General features: G+C 36.7%; 1 protein-coding gene across 14 annotated transcripts in view; it reads left to right on the top strand.

Moving 5' to 3' along the window:
* Positions 1-23914, top strand: part of RIMS2 (regulating synaptic membrane exocytosis 2) — a 605377-nt gene that overhangs the window by 179552 nt on the left and 401911 nt on the right. For all 14 annotated transcript variants that reach the window (XM_057531989.1, XM_057531993.1, XM_057531987.1 and 11 more), the window contains one exon: positions 18708-19018. In XM_057531989.1, the coding sequence (XP_057387972.1) occupies positions 18708-19018 (311 nt within the window). The remainder of the gene's footprint in view (positions 1-18707; positions 19019-23914) is intronic.

The raw sequence follows: 23914 nt of genomic DNA, 5'->3' as shown, positions 1-23914 counted from the left end.
CAGAATGCAGCATCAATTCAATTTTTATTTATTTTTATAGATGCAAGTACTGAAGAAATTTGTTCACATTGACAACTAGAGTACATGACTAGAAATTTGTTCACATTAATGTGAATAGAGGTTTAGTTATAATGATTCATTCAATTCTTGGAACTCTTTCCAAATTATGTGACAAAAAATCTAGCTATCTACCATCAAAAGTTATTTTGAGTTATATAAGAGCTGACCATTCATTTAGGTTTTTCTTCAGTTTGTTCAAAGCAAGGAGTTGAAAACACCAGGCTTGCAAAATGATTTGTTACCCAGTTAGTGATTCAGTCTGTCAGTTTCTGGGAGTTATACCAAAAAGGCTTTACCAAAACTTATTAATGACTATTTATTCTTATTACTTTTTCACTTAGAGGCATCTTGTTTAAACCAGTATACTAAAAATGATTTGGAAAATGTTTATTTTAGTACCTACCAATTACAATTTACAGTGATAAATTTATTTTGCCTTTGCTTTAAATTATTTGTATAAATATCTTAGAACTGCATATTTAGCTTAGTTTATGGAAAATATGTAACATATTAGCTACTAGGTAAAGCTAGTCCTTGTCGTCAAACCGATTAGGCAAATGAAATTTTCTGAAAAATCTCACTTTATTTTTCAATTAAAAAAATGTTAATATTCTTGAATAATCTTAATGTGATTTCTTAAATGTGACAAACGCTGTTTATGAGTAGACCACATTTACTCATGTCACTTGAAAAAAAATTGAATGTTATATATTAATATTACAGTAATAATATTTCCCATTTTAATAATAGCATCTGATACTGAAATAGGGACTCAACTTTTGGTGGACAGTTTCTTTATGAATAGAAATGTTCTCCATGAAGGGTTTAAAGTTACAGGTATTATCCATAATGCTATTTCTTGGGATTACTCACTGAATCACCTCCATTCACGGAGATCCTACATTGCCAACAAAGCCCCAAACAACCTGAATATTGGTATTCACAGTTTTGAAATCTCGTCACCAGTTGATTCCTGGGCAAGTCTCTGTGTGTTATAATTTCATCAGTTATGTTGTTTTTAGTAAAACTGGGAATGATTGGAAACATCTATAGATTAATCAATATGTAAGTAACATCTTCTATCTACCACAGTTATTGTCACAATCTGCTTGCTGAACAATGCCTCCTGAAATTTTATGACCTCTACAAAGTATGGCGGTATCTATAAAGCTTTAATAAAATTGTGCTGATGGACTTACCAGCTATCATCTTTTTAGCTATTCACTTGTGGAGCAGAATAATAACTTTTTTTTTTTTTGGTCATATAGGACCTTCTAGTTTTAACTGTGAGCAATATTAATTTGTAAAAGTTTTCCAAAGTCAGTCTTGATTTCTACTTGTAAATTTCTAATACCTTGAGTATTCTTCTTCTAACGTTAACAGCTTTCTTTAAGGTTTGAATGTTTTGCAAATAAAGGATGTGTAGCAAGAGAGGTGGTCTCATGCTGTTGTTTTACAATAATGTATCAAGAGCAGTCTCTCTTATGGTCTTTCTGGAGCAGTGCATTCTTTCACAGTTTGGAGTCACTTTCTTATATATTCTCGTAACTCCCTTCTTAACCCTGAATGGATTTTAACAAATTACAAGTTATTAAATGGCATTAGTTTATTGTTGGGTAGCATATCACAAACAGGCTTTATAAGGTATGATCTACTTTATTAGCAATTAAAATATTTTTATAAAGAACAGTGCCAATTAAAAATGATAATGTCAGTTGCTTCTTACCCTTAAATTATATTTTTTAGTGTTATTGCAATCAGGATTAGATTCTTGCTATGGTTTTTTTCAAAGTTTGTTCAGCCAGTACCGTCGTTAGTCATGGATGTATAACTGTAGCAACCCTAATGTTCTCTGAACACAGAAGAAAGCTCTGCACATATACGCAAGTATTGGCATTAGCTGTTGGCACAACTCCATTTATATCAATATCTCATCTACAAGTATATTGTTTGTATTATGAATATATGACAGGAAGTAGCCACATATTTCTTTCTTCTCAAGCTATTTGTCAATTCTATAATAAATACTTAACTGCTGTATTGAGAAACTAAGTTAAGAAAATCATGTTTTCATGTATAATAAGACTGCTAGGTGAATTTGCTCATCTGCAGTTTCTATTCCATTGAGGTGATGCTAGTGTTGATTTGAAAATCTTCTCTTAGAATTGGTAACTCCAGATTATTGACATGACAAAAAAACACGTTACAGTATAGTTTATTTACAACTTACCCAGTTAACAAGGTCATTAACAATATGACACAACTGGAGCCTCATTTCTGTCACCTCCTGTAAACAATAAGGATCTATATTTCTGGATTATTTGTCTTATGGTTTTGTTGATATTTCAGATTCTTCTGCCTACTTTTATCTTGCAAACATAGACTACTTTATGCTCTAAGGAAGTATGGGAGAAAGCGAAGTTTTATTTGGTCAGAGGGATCTAAAACTTCTCCATTAAGTGTAACCTTTGCTGAGGGTTTTTGATATACAATTTTTACCAGCCTAAGGAAATGCCCTTTTATTCCTACTTTGATTTTCAAGGTAAAGAGATACTAGTTTTCCTAGGAGTTAATTTAGTATTCCTAGTTTTCTAAGTTACTTTAAACCATAAAATGGTATTGAATTTTATTAAATGCTTTTTTTCATTGATTGAGATAATCATATGATTTTTCTTCTTTAATCTGTTATATTGATTGCTTAACTAGATTTTCTGCTTTTGCACTATCCTTACATTCCTGGGGTTAAATTGTGGTTGATAGTGATATAACATGTTTATTTTGTTTGTTTGTCTTGGATTTTGTCATTTAAGTTTTAGTTTATGTTTTGACTCTACCTATATGTGAATGAAATTGGTCTGTGCTTTTCTGGTCTTATGTCATAATTACATTTGCTTCATAAAATGAGTTATATGAGTTTTGTTCTTTTTTAAATTTAGTTTTATGAAACAATTTATATAGGATATGAATTAATGGTTCTTTAAAAGTGTGGTAGAATTCACCTGTAAAATTGTAGCAATTGCTCTAGGTAACCTTCTGATAAGCCTTCAGCCCACCCCAGATGACAGCTACAAATTGTTCCTCAACATACCAGTAGCTTCCTGCATCTCTCTGCCTAAGGGCGTTTTATGGCCAAAGGAATAGGCTTAACATGAAGGACAGGCACAGAAGTGCCATGAGCTAGTAGATAAATACCCCAGCCTCCTTGCCTCTTAGTGAGATGATTCTAAGAGGGTTCCATCAAGACTAAGCTCCATTTGCCTCCAGAAATAATGTACTCTTTAATTGACTGTTTATTGGTTTTTTTTCCTTCCATGTTTTACTTCCCCACTCTTTCACTGTACTTCTTGGTATCATTTTTCAAGTAAACAAACTACTTTGCATTCAGATCTTTGGCTCAGGATCTGATTGTGGAGAAACCCAAAACAGGAAAAACCATTTTGGCCTGAGATTTTCTGCAGAAGTATTAAAAATTTTTAAATTGAGCTATAATTCATATAACATAACATTCACCATTTTCAAGTGTCTTTTAGTATATTCACATGTTGTGCAACTATCACCATTACCTAATTCCAGAACATTTTCATCACCCTGAAAAGAAGCCCTGCGTCCATTAGCAATCACTTCCATCTCACCCAACACCCAGGAAACCAGTAATCCACTTTTTTTCCTCTATAGATTTGCCTATTCTGGACATTGTATATAAATGGATTTATGCAATATGTGGCCTTTTGTGTCTGGCTTCTTTCACTTAGTATGATGCTTTTAAGGTATCTGTGCTGTAGCAAGAATTAGTACTTCATTCCTCTTTATGGTTTAATAATATCCCATTGCATGGATTTATCATATGTTGTACATTTGCTCACCAACTGACGGACATCTAGGTTGTTTATACTTTTTGGGTATTATGAATAATGCTAGTAGGACCATATACTTACAAATTATGTGAACATATATTTTCAATTATCTTGGGTATTACTTAGTAATGAAATTGCTAGGTCATATGGTAATTCTATTTTTTAATTTTTAAAGAACTGCCAAACTTTTCCACAGAGACTGTACCATTTTTTATGTGTACCATGAATGTACAAAGGTTACAATATCTCTACATCTTCACCAGCACTTATTATCTTCTGTTTTAAAAAAACATTATATCTATCACAGGGCGTGTGAAGTTCTTTTGAGTTCATTTGCTGCCACCACTGTCCACTATAGACATGGCTGAAATCGGATGTGAACCAAGGAGTGCCAAAATAATCTGCAACATGAGACTTAGGATGGACTTCATGCAAAAAAATCTAATGTCCTAGGTCATAAGCAGCTGGGGTTTGAATTCTGGCTGTATTACTTATCGGCTGGAAGACCTTTTCTATGTGACTTAACCTTTTCAATCTTCAGTTTCTTCATCCATAACTAAGGTGTAGATTAAATGAGATAACAAATATGCAAGAATTAGACGAGTGTCTAGAACATAGTGAGAACTCAGAAAGTTCTGTTCGTTGCTGTTGTTGTTGTTAGTAGCGTAGCAGTGGCAGTGGTAGTGGTGGTGGTGGTGGTGTTATTAGTAGTAGCACCAGAGTTGTGGCTAGAGCCTAGAGTTTGACACCCAGTCCAGTCTGTGCGAAGTGTGGTCTGCAGACCAGGAGAAGCAGCGTCACCTGGGGTGTTGTTAAATATTCAGAATCCTTGCCTCTCTGCCCCCAGACTTAGGAATCAGAATCTGCATTTTACAAATTCCCCTGGCGATTGGAATGCACATTACAGTTTGAGAAGCATGGGTCTAGTACATCATTTTGCTATTCTCAACTTATCCAATGCAGTTCCCACAATTTTGTTTTAAAATTTTTGTAACAGCTTTTTTGCGGGACAATTGTTACACAAAAAACTGCACACATTTAACGTATACAATTTGATGGCTTTGAACATATGCATACACCCGTGAAATCATCACCTCGATTGAGGTGATGAACATATCCATCACCTCCAAAACAAACAAACAAACAAACACACACCCATAATTAAATGTGATCTCTCCCTCACCCACAATAAAAAACTGAGTAGTATTCTGAAATCAGTTGGGTTAGATCAAAAGTAGGACATTGATTGAACAAGTCTGGAAACCTCTAAGGTAAGCTATACATATTTTACTTTCGTTTAAATATTTAAGCAATTTTAATACATGTAAAATAATCTTAAAATACTTCGTGCATTTTGACTTTTGATCAGAAAAAATATATTTCATAATAATACTTGTATTTGGGAAATTCTTAAATGTTATTTTATTTTTTCCTTAAAGACAATTTCATGAGGTCCATGGTATTTGGATTATAGAAATTTGCTAGGCAAACAGATTTTAAAGAAAGTAATGTATAACTATTACATACTTATCATTAATATATTAATTCACTCATTCATTGAACATGTCTTGGTGTTTTCTAGGTACTTGGGATATAGCAGTGAACTAAAATAGACAAACACCTCTTATCTTTCTGGGGAGTATATTCTAATTAGGAGATGCACACAACAAATGAGATAAATAAATATTAGAAGGTGTAAGTGCCCTGGAGAAAATGAACATCTAGATACTTAATTTTGGGTGATGTTGGAATTTTAATTTGGATGGTCCTGAAAAATGACAGTTGAGCAGCAACTTGAAAAACTTGAAAAAGATGAGCGAGCTAGCATTGCCGATATTTAGGGGAAAAGCAGTTTAGATTGAGGTAATAGCGAATACAAAGGTCCTGTGTTAGGGGCATGCTTGACATGTTGGAAGAATAGCAAGGAAGTCAGTGTGGCTGGAGCAGAACAAGTGGGTGAGAATAGTGAGACACAAAGTTAGACAGTGAGATTGCAGAGGACCGTCTGGATCTCTGGACTGCAGAGGACCTTCTGTAAGGACTTTGGCATTTATTCTGAGCAAAATGGGGAGTATGAAAAGATTCTGACCAAAAAAGTGACATGACGTGACTTACATTTTAAAACATTTTGAAGAGTTTACTTTGATGGTTTTGTTGGGATAGATTAATGAGAGTGAGAAAAGAGTGGCATCTAGGAGACCAGTTATGAGGATGTTGCAATAATTTAGGCAGACAATGGTGGTGACTTAGATTAGGGTGGTTGTGCTGAAGGTGGTGAGATGTCATCTCTGTAGATATATTTTAAAAGTAGAATCAAAAAGATTTTCTAGTTGAATGTATGTGGGGTATGAGAGAAAAAGATTATTCCAAGATTTTTGGCCCGAGGCAAATTGGGAGGATGGGGAATTGCCATTAACTGCTATGAGTAAGACTGTGGATGGAGCAGTTTGTGGGTGAAGGTCTGGAATTCAGTTTTGGCTTCGTTAAGTTTGAGATGAATCAAAATACAAATGCACTGAAACTAGATAAAAGTCAGTGCTTTTAATTTTGTGCTATGATAGAGTTATGATACAGTTTATCTTTCATAGACTAGTAAATCTCCCTTGGGTGGGCCAAGTTGGACTTCCCTTACATTGAACTGTGCTTTGAAGTAGATCAGATGACTGCATGATTAGTGATGTTATTGCCTTTTAGCAGTTACAGGAGCAAGAAGCACAATTTGCAAAAGGAAGCCCATATAGTAGTGCATGGCTTCTGGAAATTTACTTGCAAGGATCTCATATAGTTTTATCTATTAATCTTAAAGTTTTAAAGAACTTTTCTTCTCTGAATTAATGCCTCTTCCTTAAAAATTTCTCTTTCCCAAGAGTGTTCTAGTGATTTCCATACCACCATGTTTTGTTAGTGATTTGTTACTATTTCCTCTAGTTTTACACCTCTGATTCTTTTCAATTGGGATAAAGCATCATTTTCTAACCTTCATGTAATTATGTTCTGGCCTCTCCCTTTATAAGATGTCCTCTTCAGAAATTATGTTCTGTTCTCCATTTTAAATGAAACCTAGGTGAATATGCTTTATATTTTAAGAAAAATTAAACTTGCTTTCCTCCAATTTAAGCCATAATTTTACTTTAAGTTTATTGAAATGATTTTATAGTTCTATAATTTATAAGCATAACTTTTAAGTTATATATGTTGGAAAAGAAAACTGTCAACTGATAGTACGTTTGTACTCTATTGAATTTTTGAGTAAGTTAACATGCAATGGAAAATAATTATTCTAATTAATACCATCACATTTTATAATGTAGAATAATGATACTCTTTCAACTCACTTTTTAATTTTATTAAAGTTACTATATTTTTAACTGAAATTTAATTTATTTTTAGGGAAAAAAGTAGGTTAACAAGGTAGTGCTAATATGCAAAGAAGCCAGTAGTCCAGATTGAACAAAGTGCTTTAGCACAGACTAGTGGGAAAACTTAATAACTGCAGAAATGTTTACTTCCCTTAGAATTGCTGGATATACCTACTGCTTTAAGAATTGTCTTTTCTTTTAAAAACACTTAGAGAAATTTAAATTTAAAATGCAATTCTGAATTAAAATAAGATTTAAAAGTCAAATATTTATTATGAAGGCAACAGCTACTTATTCTGATAATAATCAATGTACAATTAAATTCTCCTCAATGACTAATTTACTTTGACAACCACTTCCCTAGTTTTTTGGATAAAATTTAATTTAGAACAGGGAGTTTATAAAATGACTCAAGTGCTTTGATGAAAAGAAAACTAGAAAGAACACTACAAAACATGTACAGCTAATTGGTTATCTTTTATGTAATCTGACTCCTTCACTCACACCTCTCCATAAAAAACAAAACAAAACCCTGGAAGTAAGCTGTATTGTATTTTAAAAATTATATTTGTATGAAAATTCAGTAATTAGTTCTCAGTTAACTAATATACTTATGGTAAATACACATTTCCTTTTAGTGTGATTATGAATATCAGTAAATTTTTCACTAGTCCAATTAACCTTAACTGGTTCTCCCTTTTTCATTTTGAAATATTTCAAACATGTTGGGAAGTTTAGAGACTACCGAGCAGTTATACAAATCTTAACATTTTGCCATTTTTTGGGTATTTTTCTTTGTTTTTTTTAGAGATAGAGCAGTTATCTCGAATACTTATCATTCTACATGTTTTTATTTGTATAGTTTAACTTAATACCTAAACACTGCTAAACCATATATAGTATTTTTTACAAGGTTTTAAACTTTATATTATGGATCATACTGTACATATTTTTCTGAAACTTGCTTTCTTTAACTCTATATTTTGACAGTTATCTCAAAATTTAGATTCATCTAAATCTAATTCACTCATTTGACTGCTGAATATAATTTTTCTGCATGAATATGCTAGTTTATCTGCTGATTTAGGTTATCTAATATTTTTTCCTAATAGAGGTAGTGCTCAATGGACATCCCTGTTCATGTCTTCTTGTAATTTCTCTAGGGTAGAAGTAACATTTCTGGATCATAGAGTATATAAGTAGCCATTTTCAGTTTCACTAGATATTGCACAATGGATCTCCAAACTGTTTTGCAGTCCTGGGAGGAATGTTTCTGAGTACTGGCTCCTCTCCTTCCTCTGAAATGCTTGGTATTGTCAGACTTTTAAATGTTGTCAAACTAATGGGAGTGAAATAGTAACTAATTTTTAAAAATTTGTAATTTTTCACTGGTGAGATTAAGCTCCTTTTTATTTGTTTATTGTCCAGTTGGGTTTCTCTGTGGAATTGTATATTCATTTCTTGACCTATTATTCTGCTGTGATGTTTGTCTTTTTCTTATTGAACTATGGAAGTTTCTCATATATTCTGAATGCATATCCTTTATAAACTGTATACATTGCAGTAAAACCTCTCTCAGGTTGTGGTTTCTTCTTTTACTTTATCATATTATATTACTATTCAAAAATGTTTAAACATTTTAATATAGTAAATTTTAGTTTGTGCTTTTTGTATTTGAGTTACAAATATTTTGCTTCTTGACATTTGTTCTAAAAGTTTGGAAGTTTTGTCTTTCATGTTTCAGTGTTTAATCCATTTGGAACAGATTTTTGTATATGGTGTGAGGTGAATCTATTTTTTCCCCCATTATGGACAACCAGTTGTCTTGGCTATATTAATTTAATAGTGCGTCCTTTCTCCACTGATTTGTAATGTGATCACTGGCATATGTGAGAGTCTGTTTCTAGAGCCTCTAGTATGCTCCATGTTCTATTTACCACTTCTCTACTGATACCACACTGTCTTAATTTCTGTCACTTTATAATAAGTAGAGCAAGTCCACCTTAAATTGTTACTTATCTTCAGAATTATCTAGATTTTCTTATCTTTGGTTCTTCCATATTCATTTCAGAATTAGCTTGATAAATTCTATGAAAAACATGGTAGGAGTCTGATTAAAATTGCACTGAACGTTATAGATTTCATTCGGGAGACTGACATCCTGGTGGTATTTGATCTTCTCATTGCAACAGAGTATATCTTTCCGTTTATGTAAGTCTTCTTTTAGACTCTTGTATACTAATTTTCTTTGAAACAGGTATCTTTAAAATTTTTTTATTAAATGTTTATGATTGGTTATTAGTGGTGTACTGAAATGCTGCTTATCTTTGTCCATCTTTGATCTAGGAAACTTATGGAGCTCTCTTATTACTTCTAATATGTTGTCTGTAGATTTTCTTGGATTTTTCTGTCATAATCAAATGGTATTCACAATCATATAGTGTTTAGAGAAGGACAGTTTTATTTCATCCTTCTTCTTGTCTTGTGTGTGTGAGATTTACTAATAAGCTAGTGCCTCCAGGACAGTGTTGAATAGAAGTGATGATACTTGGGATCTTTAGCTCATTCCTGACTTTAAGGGAAATGCTCTTACTTTTCATCTTTAAGTATAAAATAGGATATACGTTTTTGTAGATACCCTTTATCAGGCTTAAGCATTGCTATTCTATTTTTTGTTTGCTAGATTTTATTTTCACATGAATGAGTCTTACATTTTATGAATGCTGAATGGTTTTTCCATATCAATATGATCACTTTTTTTATATTTTAATCTATTAATGTGGTGAATTACATTGGTACATTTTCTAATATTAAACTGTTCTTGTTATAATCTTCCCTTTGTCATGATAGGTTCTTTTTGCTCTTTATCATATATATTTGCTGTATGAAATTTAGCATTTGATTTTAAGATCAATGCATCCATTTTTATTTGTGCTATTGGCCTATAATTCTACTTTTATATTGTCTGTGATAGGCTGAAAATGGCCCCTCAAAAAAATATCCATGCCCTAATCCCTGAACCTGTGAATAACCTTATATAGCAAAACAAACAAACAAACAATCTTTGCAGATGTCATTATGTAAGAATCTTGACATGGGGAGATTATCTGCCTGGGTCCTTAATATAATCATTTGTATCCTTATAAGAGGGGGATTACACACACACACAGAGAAGGTGATGTGAGGATGTAGCAGAGAGAGATCTGAAGATACTGTCCCTGAAGATTGGATTGACGTGGCCACAAGCCAAAGAATGCTGGTAGCCATCAGAAGCTGACTGCCAGAAGAGGCAAAGAACTGATTTCCCCTAGAGCCTCTTGAATGAGCGTGGCCCTGTTGATACCTTGATTTTGGCCCATTGATACTGAATTTGAATTCAGACTTCTGGTCTTCAGAACTGAGAGAGAATATATTTCTGTTGTTTTAGACTACCAGTTTGTGGTAATTTGTTACAGCAGCCATAGGAAACGAATTACTGCCCTTTTCTGATTTTGCCATTAAAATCTTTCTAGTCTTATAAATTGCACTGGGGACCTTACCTTTTTTTTTTTTTTTCCCCTTTGTATAATAGTTTGAAAAAGTTTGGGATTATCTGTTTTTTCAGTGTTCGGTAGGAGTCAAATGTAAAACCATTCAGACCTCATTTTTTTTTTCTTTTGTTTTTGTGAGATGATTTTTTTAAAAAAGTTTTCACTGTAGCTTCTTCCTCTTCTCTCTATCCTCCTCTTTCCCTCCCTTCTGCCTTTCCCCTGAGCTTATCCCTTCCTTATTAACAATTTTGTGATTGCCTTCATGCAGTATCTGGGCTCTCCAATCCAGAACCAGGTCTTTAGGAGTGAGCTGGGATCTTGCTTCCATCTTGATATTTAGTCATCTTGCAAATTAATATATTAGTGGTATTTTAAATTAATGATCTTGCAAATTCATACATACAAACCAAGGTCATGGTTGGCTTTGTTCAGCGTCTTGTTACAAGACTGTGTCCCACTTTTCTGAACCCACAGCTATGTGTAACCTGTAGGTTGAGGCAGCTTTCTATAGCATTTTCCAGCTCCTTTTATTAGTGAAGAAGGACCTGGGCATCAAGAAGTAAACCTGACTCCAGGTTTTCATTTTATATGGGGCACATTTAGTTCTTTTATCCCAAAAGAGCTATGCTCTCAGCTATTGGTGCCTGCTTTTTGGCTGGGGACACAGTGGCCCCGAGGCTTCAGCTCTGCTTATCCGCCTTCATTCCTCTTTTGTTTTAATTTAACTTAATTTAATTTATTTATTTCTATTTTTTTATAAGCTAAAATTCTGGACACAGAAACAAAAATCTTTCTGTACAATGTCTATTTTAGCTGAAAGATGTTAAAAGTAAGATTTATATCATGACATAAGACAAACCAATATACAGAAATAAAAGTAGAGTTTAAGGAAAGAGGTGTAAAGGTTTAAGTTTAGGCAGAGTGGTAGAGATCACTATAATTTTTAATTCTCTATAATTTCTCTGAGGTTTTAAGTATAAATTAAAATTGCATTTTTTGGCAATTGTGTGTTTTGTTTTGATAAACAGTGCAGATACCCAAAATTTTCAGTAATATTGACTGCATGGCAAAATAATAAATGATTTTATTTTCAACTTAATTGTCTTTCATTTTCTGTCTTTTAAAAGACTAGGTTACTTTTCTGTGCTGTGCAGCCTCCCACCCCACAACTCTTGCCCAGAGCAGAGGAATCAGCCGTTTTATCAGAAACTTGAAGCTCTCCGTGGATCTGGTTCATACTTTGTACTTAGGCGAATATTAATCTCTGAGGCGAATATTAATCTCTGAACATAGCTGACAGTATTCAGATCACAGTGTAATAGGTATAGTATATTTGAAGTGCCTCCCAGTTTAGATTATTTTATCAGTAAGCTGGCTTCTTTTTTCCTTTTTGCCATGAAAGCAACAGATGGGTTAAGGGAAGCCTGAAGATCATTAGTCCAAGACTGAGGGTTCTTGGGGAAAGTGTCAGGTATACAGAAAAGGGAAGTCTAGGAAGAGCCTACCCCTTCTATTTCCATATATTATGAGGAAGGAGAAAGACAGAGGTAAGGCCAGTAGGGATCAGAGGTATGTTCTAGTCTATTCTTTCTAGGCTTTGCTCAGGATGAGGATACATATTGGTTCGGTCAAAGGACAGCTCTTACCCTTCTTATTATTTGAGGTTCTCGGAAGAGATCATCTTTCTGGATGCCCTGCCAGCATTAACCTTCCAGAACTATCCTTAGTACCAGGATAGTTCTGGAAAGCATGGAGGACACAAAAGTAGCTGCATGTCCCTGTCGTGACACTCCCCCGATGGTGAGGGATGAGGGATGAGGTCACTTGCAGAAGAGACTGCAGTACAGGTAACTTGGGCCATGGCTGAATGGAGGATTGTTCTGAGACTAAGAGGAGCCAGCAGTGCCTTGGGAGCTGAAGTGAGATCAAGTCAACAGTGGAGCACAGTCCTGTCTAAATAGAGTAGTACCAGACTGTGAGTTAGATGAGCTGCAGATTTCAGCAGCAGAAGCCCCACGGGACACCCAGATACCTTCTTGGAAAACAGCAGGGAAAGGTGAAGTAATATCAGACATAGAGAATTTATCCAAAGGAGCTATTTAGCAGACAGAAATTTAGTAGGTGGCTTTAAAAGAAATCTGGCTAGTATGCTGTTGAAGAAAAATCAGATCAAAACTAGAGAAATAAACAAGTTTCTCCGTGAGTAATTTTTCAAAGCCACAACAATAGCCACCTAAAACTTGGAGATGTTCCAAGTTAAAGTTTCTTCTGTACTGCTGCTGTCTCCTGAGGGACTTAGGGATGACACCATTGAACTCTCTTGTATCAGCTTACAAATATGACTGTAGCTAGAGATGCCATGCTTGTGGTTCATGGGGAATCTGGGAAAGTCTTGCTGCTTGTCTTTGGGGTATCAGACGAAGGAAATTTTCTGATATTTGTTTTGTAATCTAGAAGCCTATTATATAGAAATTACATTGATCCCTTAATTGCTTAGGGCAGCGGTCCCCAACCTCTTTGGTACCAGGGACCATTTTCGCAGAAGAAAAATTTTCCACTCACGGGGGCGGGGGGGGATGGTTCAGGCGGTAATGCGAGCGATGGGGAGCAGCAGATGAAGCTTCGCTCACTCTCCTGCCGCTCACCTCCTGCTGTGCAGCCCGGTTACTAACAGGTCGCGGACGGCTTGGGGACCCCTATCCTAGAGGGTTAAAGTTTTTCAAATGTGTTCCCTAAGCCAGGGGTCCCAACCCCCAGGTCTGTGGCCTTTTAGGAATCAGGCCGCACAGCAGGAGGTGAGCGATGGGAGAGTGAGCGAAGCTTCATCTGCCGCTCCCCATCGCTCCCCATCACTCCCCATCGCTCGCATTACCGCCTGAACCATCCCCCCCCACCCCCGCCCTGTCAGTGGAAAAATTGTCTTCCATAAACTGGTCCCTGGTGCTGAAAAGGGGATTGCTGTTCTAGGATATGGGCCGGTACTTCAACTTTCCAAATCCACCATGATAGTGCTGGGGAAGGGCTTGTAGGTTAGTAGCCCACAGTGCTGCTGAATTCTGCCTTTTGAGGGACAGAAACACCATAGATCTGATGATGGGAACACTAGGGTAATACTGTAGTTGACCTTTCTGGATTTCTAGGCCTTTTGCAGATCTCTGCATTCTTCTTTTTTTCCAAACACAGCCTGGGCCAGGGGAGAGGAAGCATCAGGGATTTATAGTGTAACTGTATTCCTTTTGTAGCATTTATCACAATTGTAATTAAACAGTATTTGTGCAATTATTTGCTTATTGTCTCCCCCACTATACTGTAAACTCCACAGCAAAATCTATGTCTGCTGAGCTGTATTCACCAGCTCTTAGCATAGTGCCTGGCATACACTAGGCATTTAGTGAATATTGTATGAGTGAATAAATAATTAATGAATTAGTGTTAATAGTTATTTGCCCATCTATAAATAAATGGGAATTTTATGGTCTGAATTAATTTTATGGTAAATTACAGCTTCATCCAAGTTTATCTTCTAATACTAAATGTAGTATTAATCATTTAGTAGACTATACGAGATACATTATATTCAGTGGTGTGCTGATAAATGTTAACAATGGGCTCTCTGTAAGAAAAAGCCCTGATCTGTGGCATTTTCCAACTTTCATATTCTAAAAACATTCACCATGGCTACTTTCAAGTAATCCAGGTTACTTCATCGAATGCAGAGCTGAGAAGAAATGTGCACAACCAGTTCTTAGGACTCAGTGAAAGCTGGGTCCAGAACAACACTGAAGCACATTTATATGCCAGTTTTAGTAATGCATTGTTCTCCACATACAAAGATTCTCCTGGTGACACATTCAGTAGAACATGTACTTTAAAAAGATTTGAATTAGTTAAGGAAATGATATCAACTGCAAACGATAAAACTTTAAAAGTTTCTGTAGCTCAACATAATAGAAGTTTATTTCTCACCAATGTGAAGTCCACACTGGTGTGGCTGATTATCAGAGGGCTCCTTTCCAAGTACTCATGCAGATTCCCAGGTTCCCTTTTTTTTTTTTTGTGGTTCCTTTACCCCCCAGAGTCTTGAATGAAGAGCATGACAGTAGCATATGAGAGTTTTTAATGGTCATGGAAATGGCACACATCATTTCGCTTATAATCCATTGGCCAGAACACAGTCGTATGATCACGGCCATCTCTAACTACAAGGGAGATTGGGAAATGTAGTTTTCTAAGAGAAAAAGGAAGTAAGTTTAATAGCTAGCTAGCATCTTCCACAGTTTTCTAGTCATGTGATAGGGTTAAACTGATCAATTTACACTCTTTTCTGACAAATGCACACGTTTATAAGCATTGTAGATTAGCAATAGAGTGTAGTCTGATTAGACTGGAGTCTAGTAAATTCTTTTATTCTGTGCAGAGTTAGCTGGTCTTATGAGCTTTGCCTGTGGTCTCATTAACACCAGTCTCTAACCAGTAATCCTTCCCTTCTCTGAATTACTCTATTATTTATTATCCCTATTTAGATGAAAATCAGAGTTTTCAGAGCTTTAAACTCCTTTTAGTTATTGTATGCACTTAACATAATTTTGTTTTTGACTATGCAGTTTAGCTATTACATTTACCATTTTTATGGTTTTAAAGAGATATTCCTATTTTCCTTAGTGTTTTTTTTTCCTTTTTAACCCCAACAAGGATGTCTGTGGAATGGAACATATGATAATAAGTGACAAATTTGGGTCACTAGTGTTCCATCTCTTATATTGCTGTATTACTTTGAAAATATTGGCATTTTTTTTTTGTGGACCATTAAAAAAAATAATTAATTTATTTATTTTTGGCTGTGTTGGGTCTTTGTTGTTGTACACGGGCTTTCTCTAGTTGCAGAGAGCGGGGGCTACTCTTCGTTGTGGTGTGTGGGCTTCTCATCGCGGTGGTTTCTCTTGTTGTGGAGCACAGGCTCTAGGCGTGCGGGCTTCAGTAGTTGTGGCTCGCGGGCTCTAGAGCATAGGCTCAGTAGTTGTGGCATGTGGGCTTAGTTGCTCCACGCATGTGGGATCTTCCCAGACCAGGGCTTGAACCTGTGTCCCCTGCATTGACAGGTCGATTCTTAACCACTGTGCCACCAGGGAAGCCCTGTGGACCAATTTTTTTAAGTCCTTATTGAATTTGTTACAATATTGCTTCCGTTTTATGTTTTGGTTTTTTGGCCATGAGGCATGTGGGATCTTAGCTCCCCGACCAGAGATCAAACCCGCACCCCCTGCATTGGAAGGCGAAGTCCTAATCACTGGACCACTAGGGAAGTCCCAAATATTGGCATATTTAGAACTGAAAGTAATAATACCTTATAATTTTGAATCCTCTATGTCTTTGTATTCTTAGGGCCTAGATGTTTTTTGATAAATGATGACCAGCCAAACTAATAGGCTCTAACCTATTAGAGGTAACCTATTAGAGGTTATTAGAGGTAACCTATTAGAGGTAACCTATCACCAGTAAATGGTGATTTGCAGGCATGTATATTTCTAAGATATTTTTAACAGCATTCATCATAAGATACATTTGCTGGTTAACTTAATTGGTTAAAGTGTTCCATTAACAAAAGTCCTGCTATTTTATTCCCAAATTAGTTAAATTTTTTTCCACGGACACAGACTTTACCTCTAATAGACGTTAGTTATTTCACAGCCAATTAGTGAAAAGTCATCTCATAGCATGTGTATGTGTTTGTAAGGCATCCTGCAGTATCATCAATTTACAAGTTGCAATGTGTGTAAAGGGTTTCAACTGAAAGTGTCAGTCCCTGTACTCATTTAAGTGAGTGAATTTAGGCTTCCTAAGCTTTAAAGATTAATAAGCTCTTAATCCAAGAGTAGGAGGAGATAGTAGGAGAAGGGTAATTTGTTGTTAGGATATAAGGATTACTAGAAGCCAGCAGTTTAGGAGGGAACATAGGATCTAGTCCAAAAAAGAGCAACCAATGTGCATAGCCCAGAGAGAATGGGAAGGGTATTAATACATAGAGAGTCAGACATCATCCTTCACACCTTACAGTCATTTATCTTATATTAATATATATTGGGTGTCAACAGATGAGGAAGATATTTAGTGCGCCTTTCACTTTTAAAAGAGATCTGCAATACCTACAATTGCCACAAGATGGCATTGAAAGGCTGAAGATCTTGGTTGAAATTTGATTTTTGAGACGATTGATGAGTTAGATATATTTATATTTTGTATGTATTCAAACCAAAAGAAATTTGAACTATGATGTATTTTTTAAAAATCTGAGTGAGATTTTGGTATTTTAATATGAAAAATACTTTCTTATTTACTTTTAAAAATAAGATAGTCACAAAAGTTGATGTTATTGCTGACTAATTCTTTTGGAAATGGATGAAACATAAATCTTAGTGTAATAGTATAAAAAATTTTATTATAATACATCCCCCAGAAAGACTTCAAAAGAATTCAAGTTAGCAAACATTTAGAAGGTCTTACTGTTCTATAATTTATAAGGTCTTATTATGCAAATAAAAGATATAAACCTTGCCCCCAGTAAGCTTTCAATTGAGTTGGAGAAAAGAGAAATGTATATACAATTTGAAGAGAGAACAAAATAAAAAAATGATCAAGTACAGTGTTGTATGATATAAACTATACAAATAATGTGAACTGGGAATAATGAGAAGTTAAGCAAAAATTTTAAATGGTATTTTACAAAAGCATTCTTGTATCAGTTCAAAATACCATGTTGAAGTTTTCTTTTACTGCAATTATCTATATTATAATTTATTTAAACTATGAGGAAATGTTTAGCAATCTGGAGAGCTGTGTAAGATTCAATATTTGACATAAAACATAAAAAACACTTGAAATATTAACTTACCTTTTATTTCATGAATGTATGATTTTTTTTCTAATTGAAAAATATTTTTCAGAAGAAGGCGAAGGTTTTCTGGTCAAACAGATGTTAGTTTTAATATTCTTAGATTCCTGGAGTTTGAAAAACATATCTATTAAAAAATCAAGTGTAGAATGGTGGTTACCAGGGGATGGGGGGAGGGAGAAAAGGGGATTTGCTGTTTAATGGATATAGACTTTGAATTTTGCAAGATGAACATTTTGTAGATCTGTTTCACAGCAATGTGAATATACTTAATACTACTGAACTGTGCACTTAAAAATGGTTAAAATGGTACATTTTATGTTAAGTGTCCTACTAAAGTTATGAGCAATTAATAGGTTTCTATTGAGGATCAGCAATGTTCCTAGCTTTATTTTAGTCATTAGGAGCTACTCAAAAGAAATAAAAGCCCCTTCAAGAAACTGTAATATAGTTGGTGATAGAAGATTAACCTAATATTAGTAGGTAATCTATTGAAGTCCAACATATACCAGGCATTGTGCCATTTTATATAAATTATTTCAATCCTCAAAACAATATAAGGGAATGAATATTATTATACCTATTTCTCAATTTTATCATTAAGGAAACTAAGTTTTATAGCTATGAAGGTTCAGTACCTTGTTGAAGGTTGCCAAGTTTCCAGTCTTGCAGTTGGTATTTAAACCCAAGTTTTTCTAACCTCAAACTCCATTTTCTGTCTATTATACTATGCCCCTAATTTAAATAAAAAGCAATTAAAGAATACAAATAAACAACTAGTAATTTCACATTCTAGTTTGGTGTTTCTACTGCCAGTAAATATTGTCAATTTTGTCTGTTGACAAAATTAAAAGATATGTGATTTAATTAACAATAGCAGTTAATCAGGATTACATTTTAACTTCAGAAAGGATAACCATGTACTTTTTTTGTTAGCTTGAGTTGTTGTCTCTATTTTTATTTGCTTTTAACTTTTGGAAACACTAATTTCTTTTCCCTGTATATTCGTGTGCAGGTTATGTGGGTATGTAATTTGTGCCGAAAACAACAAGAAATCCTCACTAAATCAGGAGCATGGTTTTATAATAGTGGATCTAATACACCACAGCAACCTGATCAAAAGGTTCTCCGAGGACTGCGGAATGAGGAGGCGCCTCAGGAGAAGAAAGCAAAACTGCATGAGCAGGCCCAGTTCCAAGGACCCTCAGGTGACTTATCTGTACCTGCAGTGGAGAAAAGTCGATCTCATGGGCTCACAAGACAGGATTCTATTAAAAATGGGTCAGGAGTGAAGCACCAAATTGCCAGTGACGTAGCTTCAGACAGGTAAACATTTTGCTTAATCTTTAGGTAAACATTATTTTTAATCTTCATTCCAAACAGAAATAAAAATACATGAAATGTTTAGGCAACAAATGTGTTGTCTAAATATAATGTAAATGTCCATATGTTTTACAGAAATGCTGAAAGTGATGTTCAGGACTTGAGCTATTATAGGTTTGAACAGTCTTAAGTTTGATGTGGGAGTGCCAGGTTTTTCCAGAATAAAGAAGTGAAATGAAACAGGGAACCTAGATAGGAGGTTATGGTCACAGGAAAGACAAACTGGCATAAGAGCAAGGGGAATGAAGAAGAGATGTTTTTTTTTAAGACACTTTGGAGAGGTTCTATTGATGGGACTAACTGGAAGAGGAATTAAGAGGATGGGGAAGATTAAGGATGTCTCCAGAGGTTCTACCTCGGGTTGACGGATGAAGTGGTCTTCCAAGCAGGTAAATATTGATGGAAGGGTTTCGTGAGTTTGATTTTTCCATGGGCTAACTCTGTTATTTACTCTTTTGGCTCAGTTCTATGGGCTTCTCCATGTTCAAAGGGTTAGACTTTTTAAAACAGTGTTTATGGTTCTTAGAGTTCCTACTTTTGGAAGGGGGAGAATGAAAAGTTTTCTTGGGAAGATTATTTTTCGATACCATGTTCCTCTGTTTAAATTGAAAATTAAAAACAAAATCTGGTTTACACTATGTTTGTTATCTAGAATTGGCAGATACGTTTACATGTGAACAAGTAGAAAGTCATGCATTCTGTGGAAAAACAAATCTAAACTGTACTTATAGGATGGTGGGTTCTGAGCGTTATCGAACGCAAGTCTGTGTGCCCGACGCACAGTGAGGCCAAAAAATACCAAAACGTCAGTTTGGAGCAGAGAAAGGTATATTGCAGGGCCATGCAAGGAGATGGGTGGCTCAGGGCCCCCCAAACCCTGAACTCCCCGTAAGCTTTCAGCAAAACACTTTTATAGGAAATGTGAGGGAGGGGTGTAGTTAGTCGTCAAACTTCTTGGTGTCAGAACCTTTGTTCTTGAGGTCAGGTCATGGTCAGATAACGATGTTCCTGTAAACCTCCACCAAAATGAATGTTCTTCCCTGTTCTGACAAGAAAGGGCAAGGTCCCAAGGCTCCAGTTTCCCCAGGCCCTGGCTAAGAGGAGGGGGTCCCTGCGCGGGCCGTTACCCTGTCTGGGAGCGTTTGTCCAGCACCCAGTCTGGGTCCTCCTGCCAGTGCCCAGGCCCGGCTGAAGAGGCAGATCTCAGCTGGTGGTGCCCTCAGGGCCGGGTTATCAGACCCTGCCCAGCCATCATCACTGAGGGAGCCAAGTGCCCAGGACCCAGCTGGCCCTCAGGCTTTTCACTTTAACTGGAGCGAATCACTTGTGGCAAATACCCGTCAGGTGAATTCCCAGCTCACAACAATTGTCCTTCTTTGAGAAGAGTGCCAACCGCAGAGGTGGACCTGAACTAATTATGTGCAGTGTTCTTGCAACTTACCCCTGACCTCTGGCCACCTCTTAGGGGGGTAGACAACTGATCTAAGCTGTACCAATTTTCAAAACTTGAATGGACAGACTGAAGCTGATTGAAGCTGTTACCTTAGTGGCAGTGTCCATATACTCCAGGTGCTGAGGCCTCCATTGACTGGGACCCATGGAGACTGCCTCCGCCATTAGGTCATGGCCTGGGCCCAGCCAGTGGGCGGCCATGGCAAGGGCTCTGGAGCTTTGCAGGACACAGCCCTCAGCCTGTCCTGGGCCCCCCAGCTCACGCACCAGCCCGGAGGCCGGAGCGCCTCGAGCCCTGGAGGGCCTGGGGAGAAGGCCACGATCCACCGCTCACGGCACTTTCTGCCCGGAGGATCGCTGCGAGGCTGACTGCTGGCAGAGCAGGACCTCTAACCGCTGTTCTAAGGGCCTCGTGCTAACGGCCACGCGCTGGCCAGGTATTAAGGGTGGAATGCTAAGGGCTGCCCACCCGCCCCGCCCCTATTACAATTTGAAGGCGAAGAACAAATCTCTCCTTTAAAGTTAACATCAGATTTTGCTCAACACGAGTCCCTTAGTAACAAAAGCTGAGTTAGGTTTTGTGATGTAGACCCTCCTCCAACTTGAGGGCAACTGACCCCCGCCCATTTACACAGCGACAACCCTTACCTGCCTTTCTGCGGAGCCTGGACTCTGGCTGCTGGCCTGAGGTCCGGCGCTGGGCAGGGTGGTGCTGCCCTCCAGCCGCTGTCGGCCACTTGATCAGGCTTCCCTGGCCCAACACCCTGGCAGGTGCTGGGGATGGAAAAGCTCAAGCCCCAAACCCAAACGAGGGGAGTGTTGGCCAAGAACTGGAGGGCTGTGAGCCTTCAGGTATGCAGGGTTGGGGGGAGGGGCTCAGCTGAGCCTGAAGAACCCGAGCGAGGCCTGCTACCGACTGGACCGCGCCCCTGCGTCCATGCCCCACCCCACACCAGCGTCCCAGCCTCTCCTGTGCGCGGCTTGGTGCGAGGCATACCCGCTCCTATTACGTAGCACTCAGTTATAACAGGTAAGGTAACTGGGAGTCACTTTAGAGGGTGGCTAAAGCCATCACTGTGGTGTGTTACTATGTCTTGGGAGAATAATACAATGATGGCTGTGCCAGATCTTTTGAAAACTTGCAAAAGTGAAACAATGAAATCCTACCTTTGGGCAAAACAATTGGTGATTTCATGGCTGGCGTGCTATGAACTTGTCTCAGTGCAAAATCTCAGGAACCCAGGAATTTTAAGGTTAGAGGACCATCTTAGATTGAGGACCACCTTAAGCACACAAAGATTTGAGAGCAGGTAGTTTATATGGAAGGCAATCCCAGGCACTACCTGTAGGGAAGTGGGAAATGATCCAGTTAAGAGAAAGAATACAATATTGGATGCATTCAAGAACAGGTAACCTCTTTTAGCAGCTGTGTCTTGATCTTGCTGGGACTTTTGGGAGACCCGGTATTATGACCTCAAAGTTATCCCATATAATGGGCAAGGAGGCTGGGGGTATTTATCCATGTTTTCTTTGATATTGGTCTAGGGCTGTTCCTGGGGTTGTTAACTCGCTAGAACTCATTGCTCAAGCATGCTCCTGTGCCAGAGAAAGCACTCAGGCAGAATATTAAAAATACAGTAAGAAAACATTACTATGTGGGGAACAGTGAAGGATACGGCAACGTGGGTTGAGACAGAAATCAAGAAAACTTGTAAAATGGCAAGTGAAATGGTCAAGGTATATGAGCTTGGGTGAAAAAAATAGATGATAACCAATGGAGATAGGATTTTAAATGAATGAATGATAATAAAATGGATAATGGGAGCAGACTCCTGCAAAAACTAGATAGCTGCATGAGATAGTTTCCTTTGGACTTTAGAGAGGTTGGTTTGGGAAGAAAAAAGGAAATACTAAAACACTGGGTCACATAATCGATTAGTAAGTTTTGGAGTGCATATTGTCAGGAGGTTACGGATGTTAAAAATAAATCCAACAAATTTACGAGTAATCAATTCATCATTGTAGGGAAGCTAGAAGCATATCTCTAATCTTTGAAGAAGGTGGTAATAAGAACAAATATATTTCTTTCAATATTATCTCTTTATGCTTCTTTCAATGACAAACTACTAGCCTGAATAAACAGTAGAATCTGACCCATTATGGGGAAGCAAGGTGTAGTAGTTCCTTTTTTTCTTTTGCCTGGTGCCTTTGACAGCTATAACTAGTAAATGCACACTTTAATGACTCAGTGTATCCTGTAATTATATCCTTGCTTTCTGAACCTCATACAAGTCAGACCAATAGCTTCTTTTGTTAATAAGAATTACTTTTAGTCAGGGAAGAAGTTAGAGTTTAATATCAGATTTAGTAGTTATGCCTAGAAAATGGAATTGGTTATAATTTGTATAAAGTTTTATTTGGAAAGTACTTTCCCTTCAAGAGTAATTTAATTCCCCTTATCATCAGCAAGAAAGAGCCTATGGTTTATTATTTTTTAAATGCAGATTCTATATTAATTTATTAGGCATGTATCTTTGAACATTTTGAATTCTTTCCCCTAGAGCAAGGGATCAGCAAATTACATCCCTGGCACCAAATCTGTGCCATCTGTCTTTTGTAAATAGAGTTTTATTGGAACACAGTCACATCTATTAGTTTACTTATTATCTATGGCTGCTTTCAGCTACTATTGTAGTTATAAGAGTTGAGTAGCTGCAAGAGACCATGTTATATGGCCTTCGTAGCCTAAAATATTTACTTTATGACCCTTTACAAAAAAAGTTTGCCTTTTCTTGCCCAAGAGAGTAAGTAGTTAGTTCTCTTAGTGGTGTTGAAATTTCTCCTTTCTTTGCTCATTTTCTTTTGTTACTATTTAAATTACTTCAGTTAAGCCTGTTTTCTTGTTAGCCTTACCTCCCGCTCCTCTCTCTCTCTCTGTCTCTCTCTCTCTGTCTCTGTCTCTGTCTCTGTCTCTCTCTCTCTCTCTCTCTCCCCATGTTTTTCTCCTTTCTTACCACAATGGGTCTTTCAGCAGTATTTGACTTGGACAGTAAAATGGAGCATCTCACAAAAAATATAACTCCAGTTTAAAGTATTCTTAGTAATTTGTTCTTCAATACCATTCAGAAACCAGTGGCCTCAAAAAGAGAAACTTCGGTTTAATTAAATTTAAATCTATGGACCTAGAAGTATGTTTGAGAGAAAAGTGTGTTACATTTCCTTCTTTTTAGGAGCTTTAGTTTAATCTTTAACTATATACTGCAGTGGTTTTGACCTGTTTTATGACTTTTTACTTCTCTCACAGATCTTAGCACGGTGCTTTACACATAGACCTTTAGTATTTACTGAGTGAATAAATACCAAGTTGGCTCTAGACCTTAGCTTTGA

Source organism: Balaenoptera acutorostrata, chromosome 17 (assembly GCF_949987535.1).
Source record: "Balaenoptera acutorostrata chromosome 17, mBalAcu1.1, whole genome shotgun sequence".
Classification (NCBI taxonomy): Eukaryota; Metazoa; Chordata; class Mammalia; order Artiodactyla; family Balaenopteridae; genus Balaenoptera; species Balaenoptera acutorostrata.
Note: the sequence above shows the minus strand (reverse complement) of the source record. Positions and strands in the feature narration are given on the sequence as shown.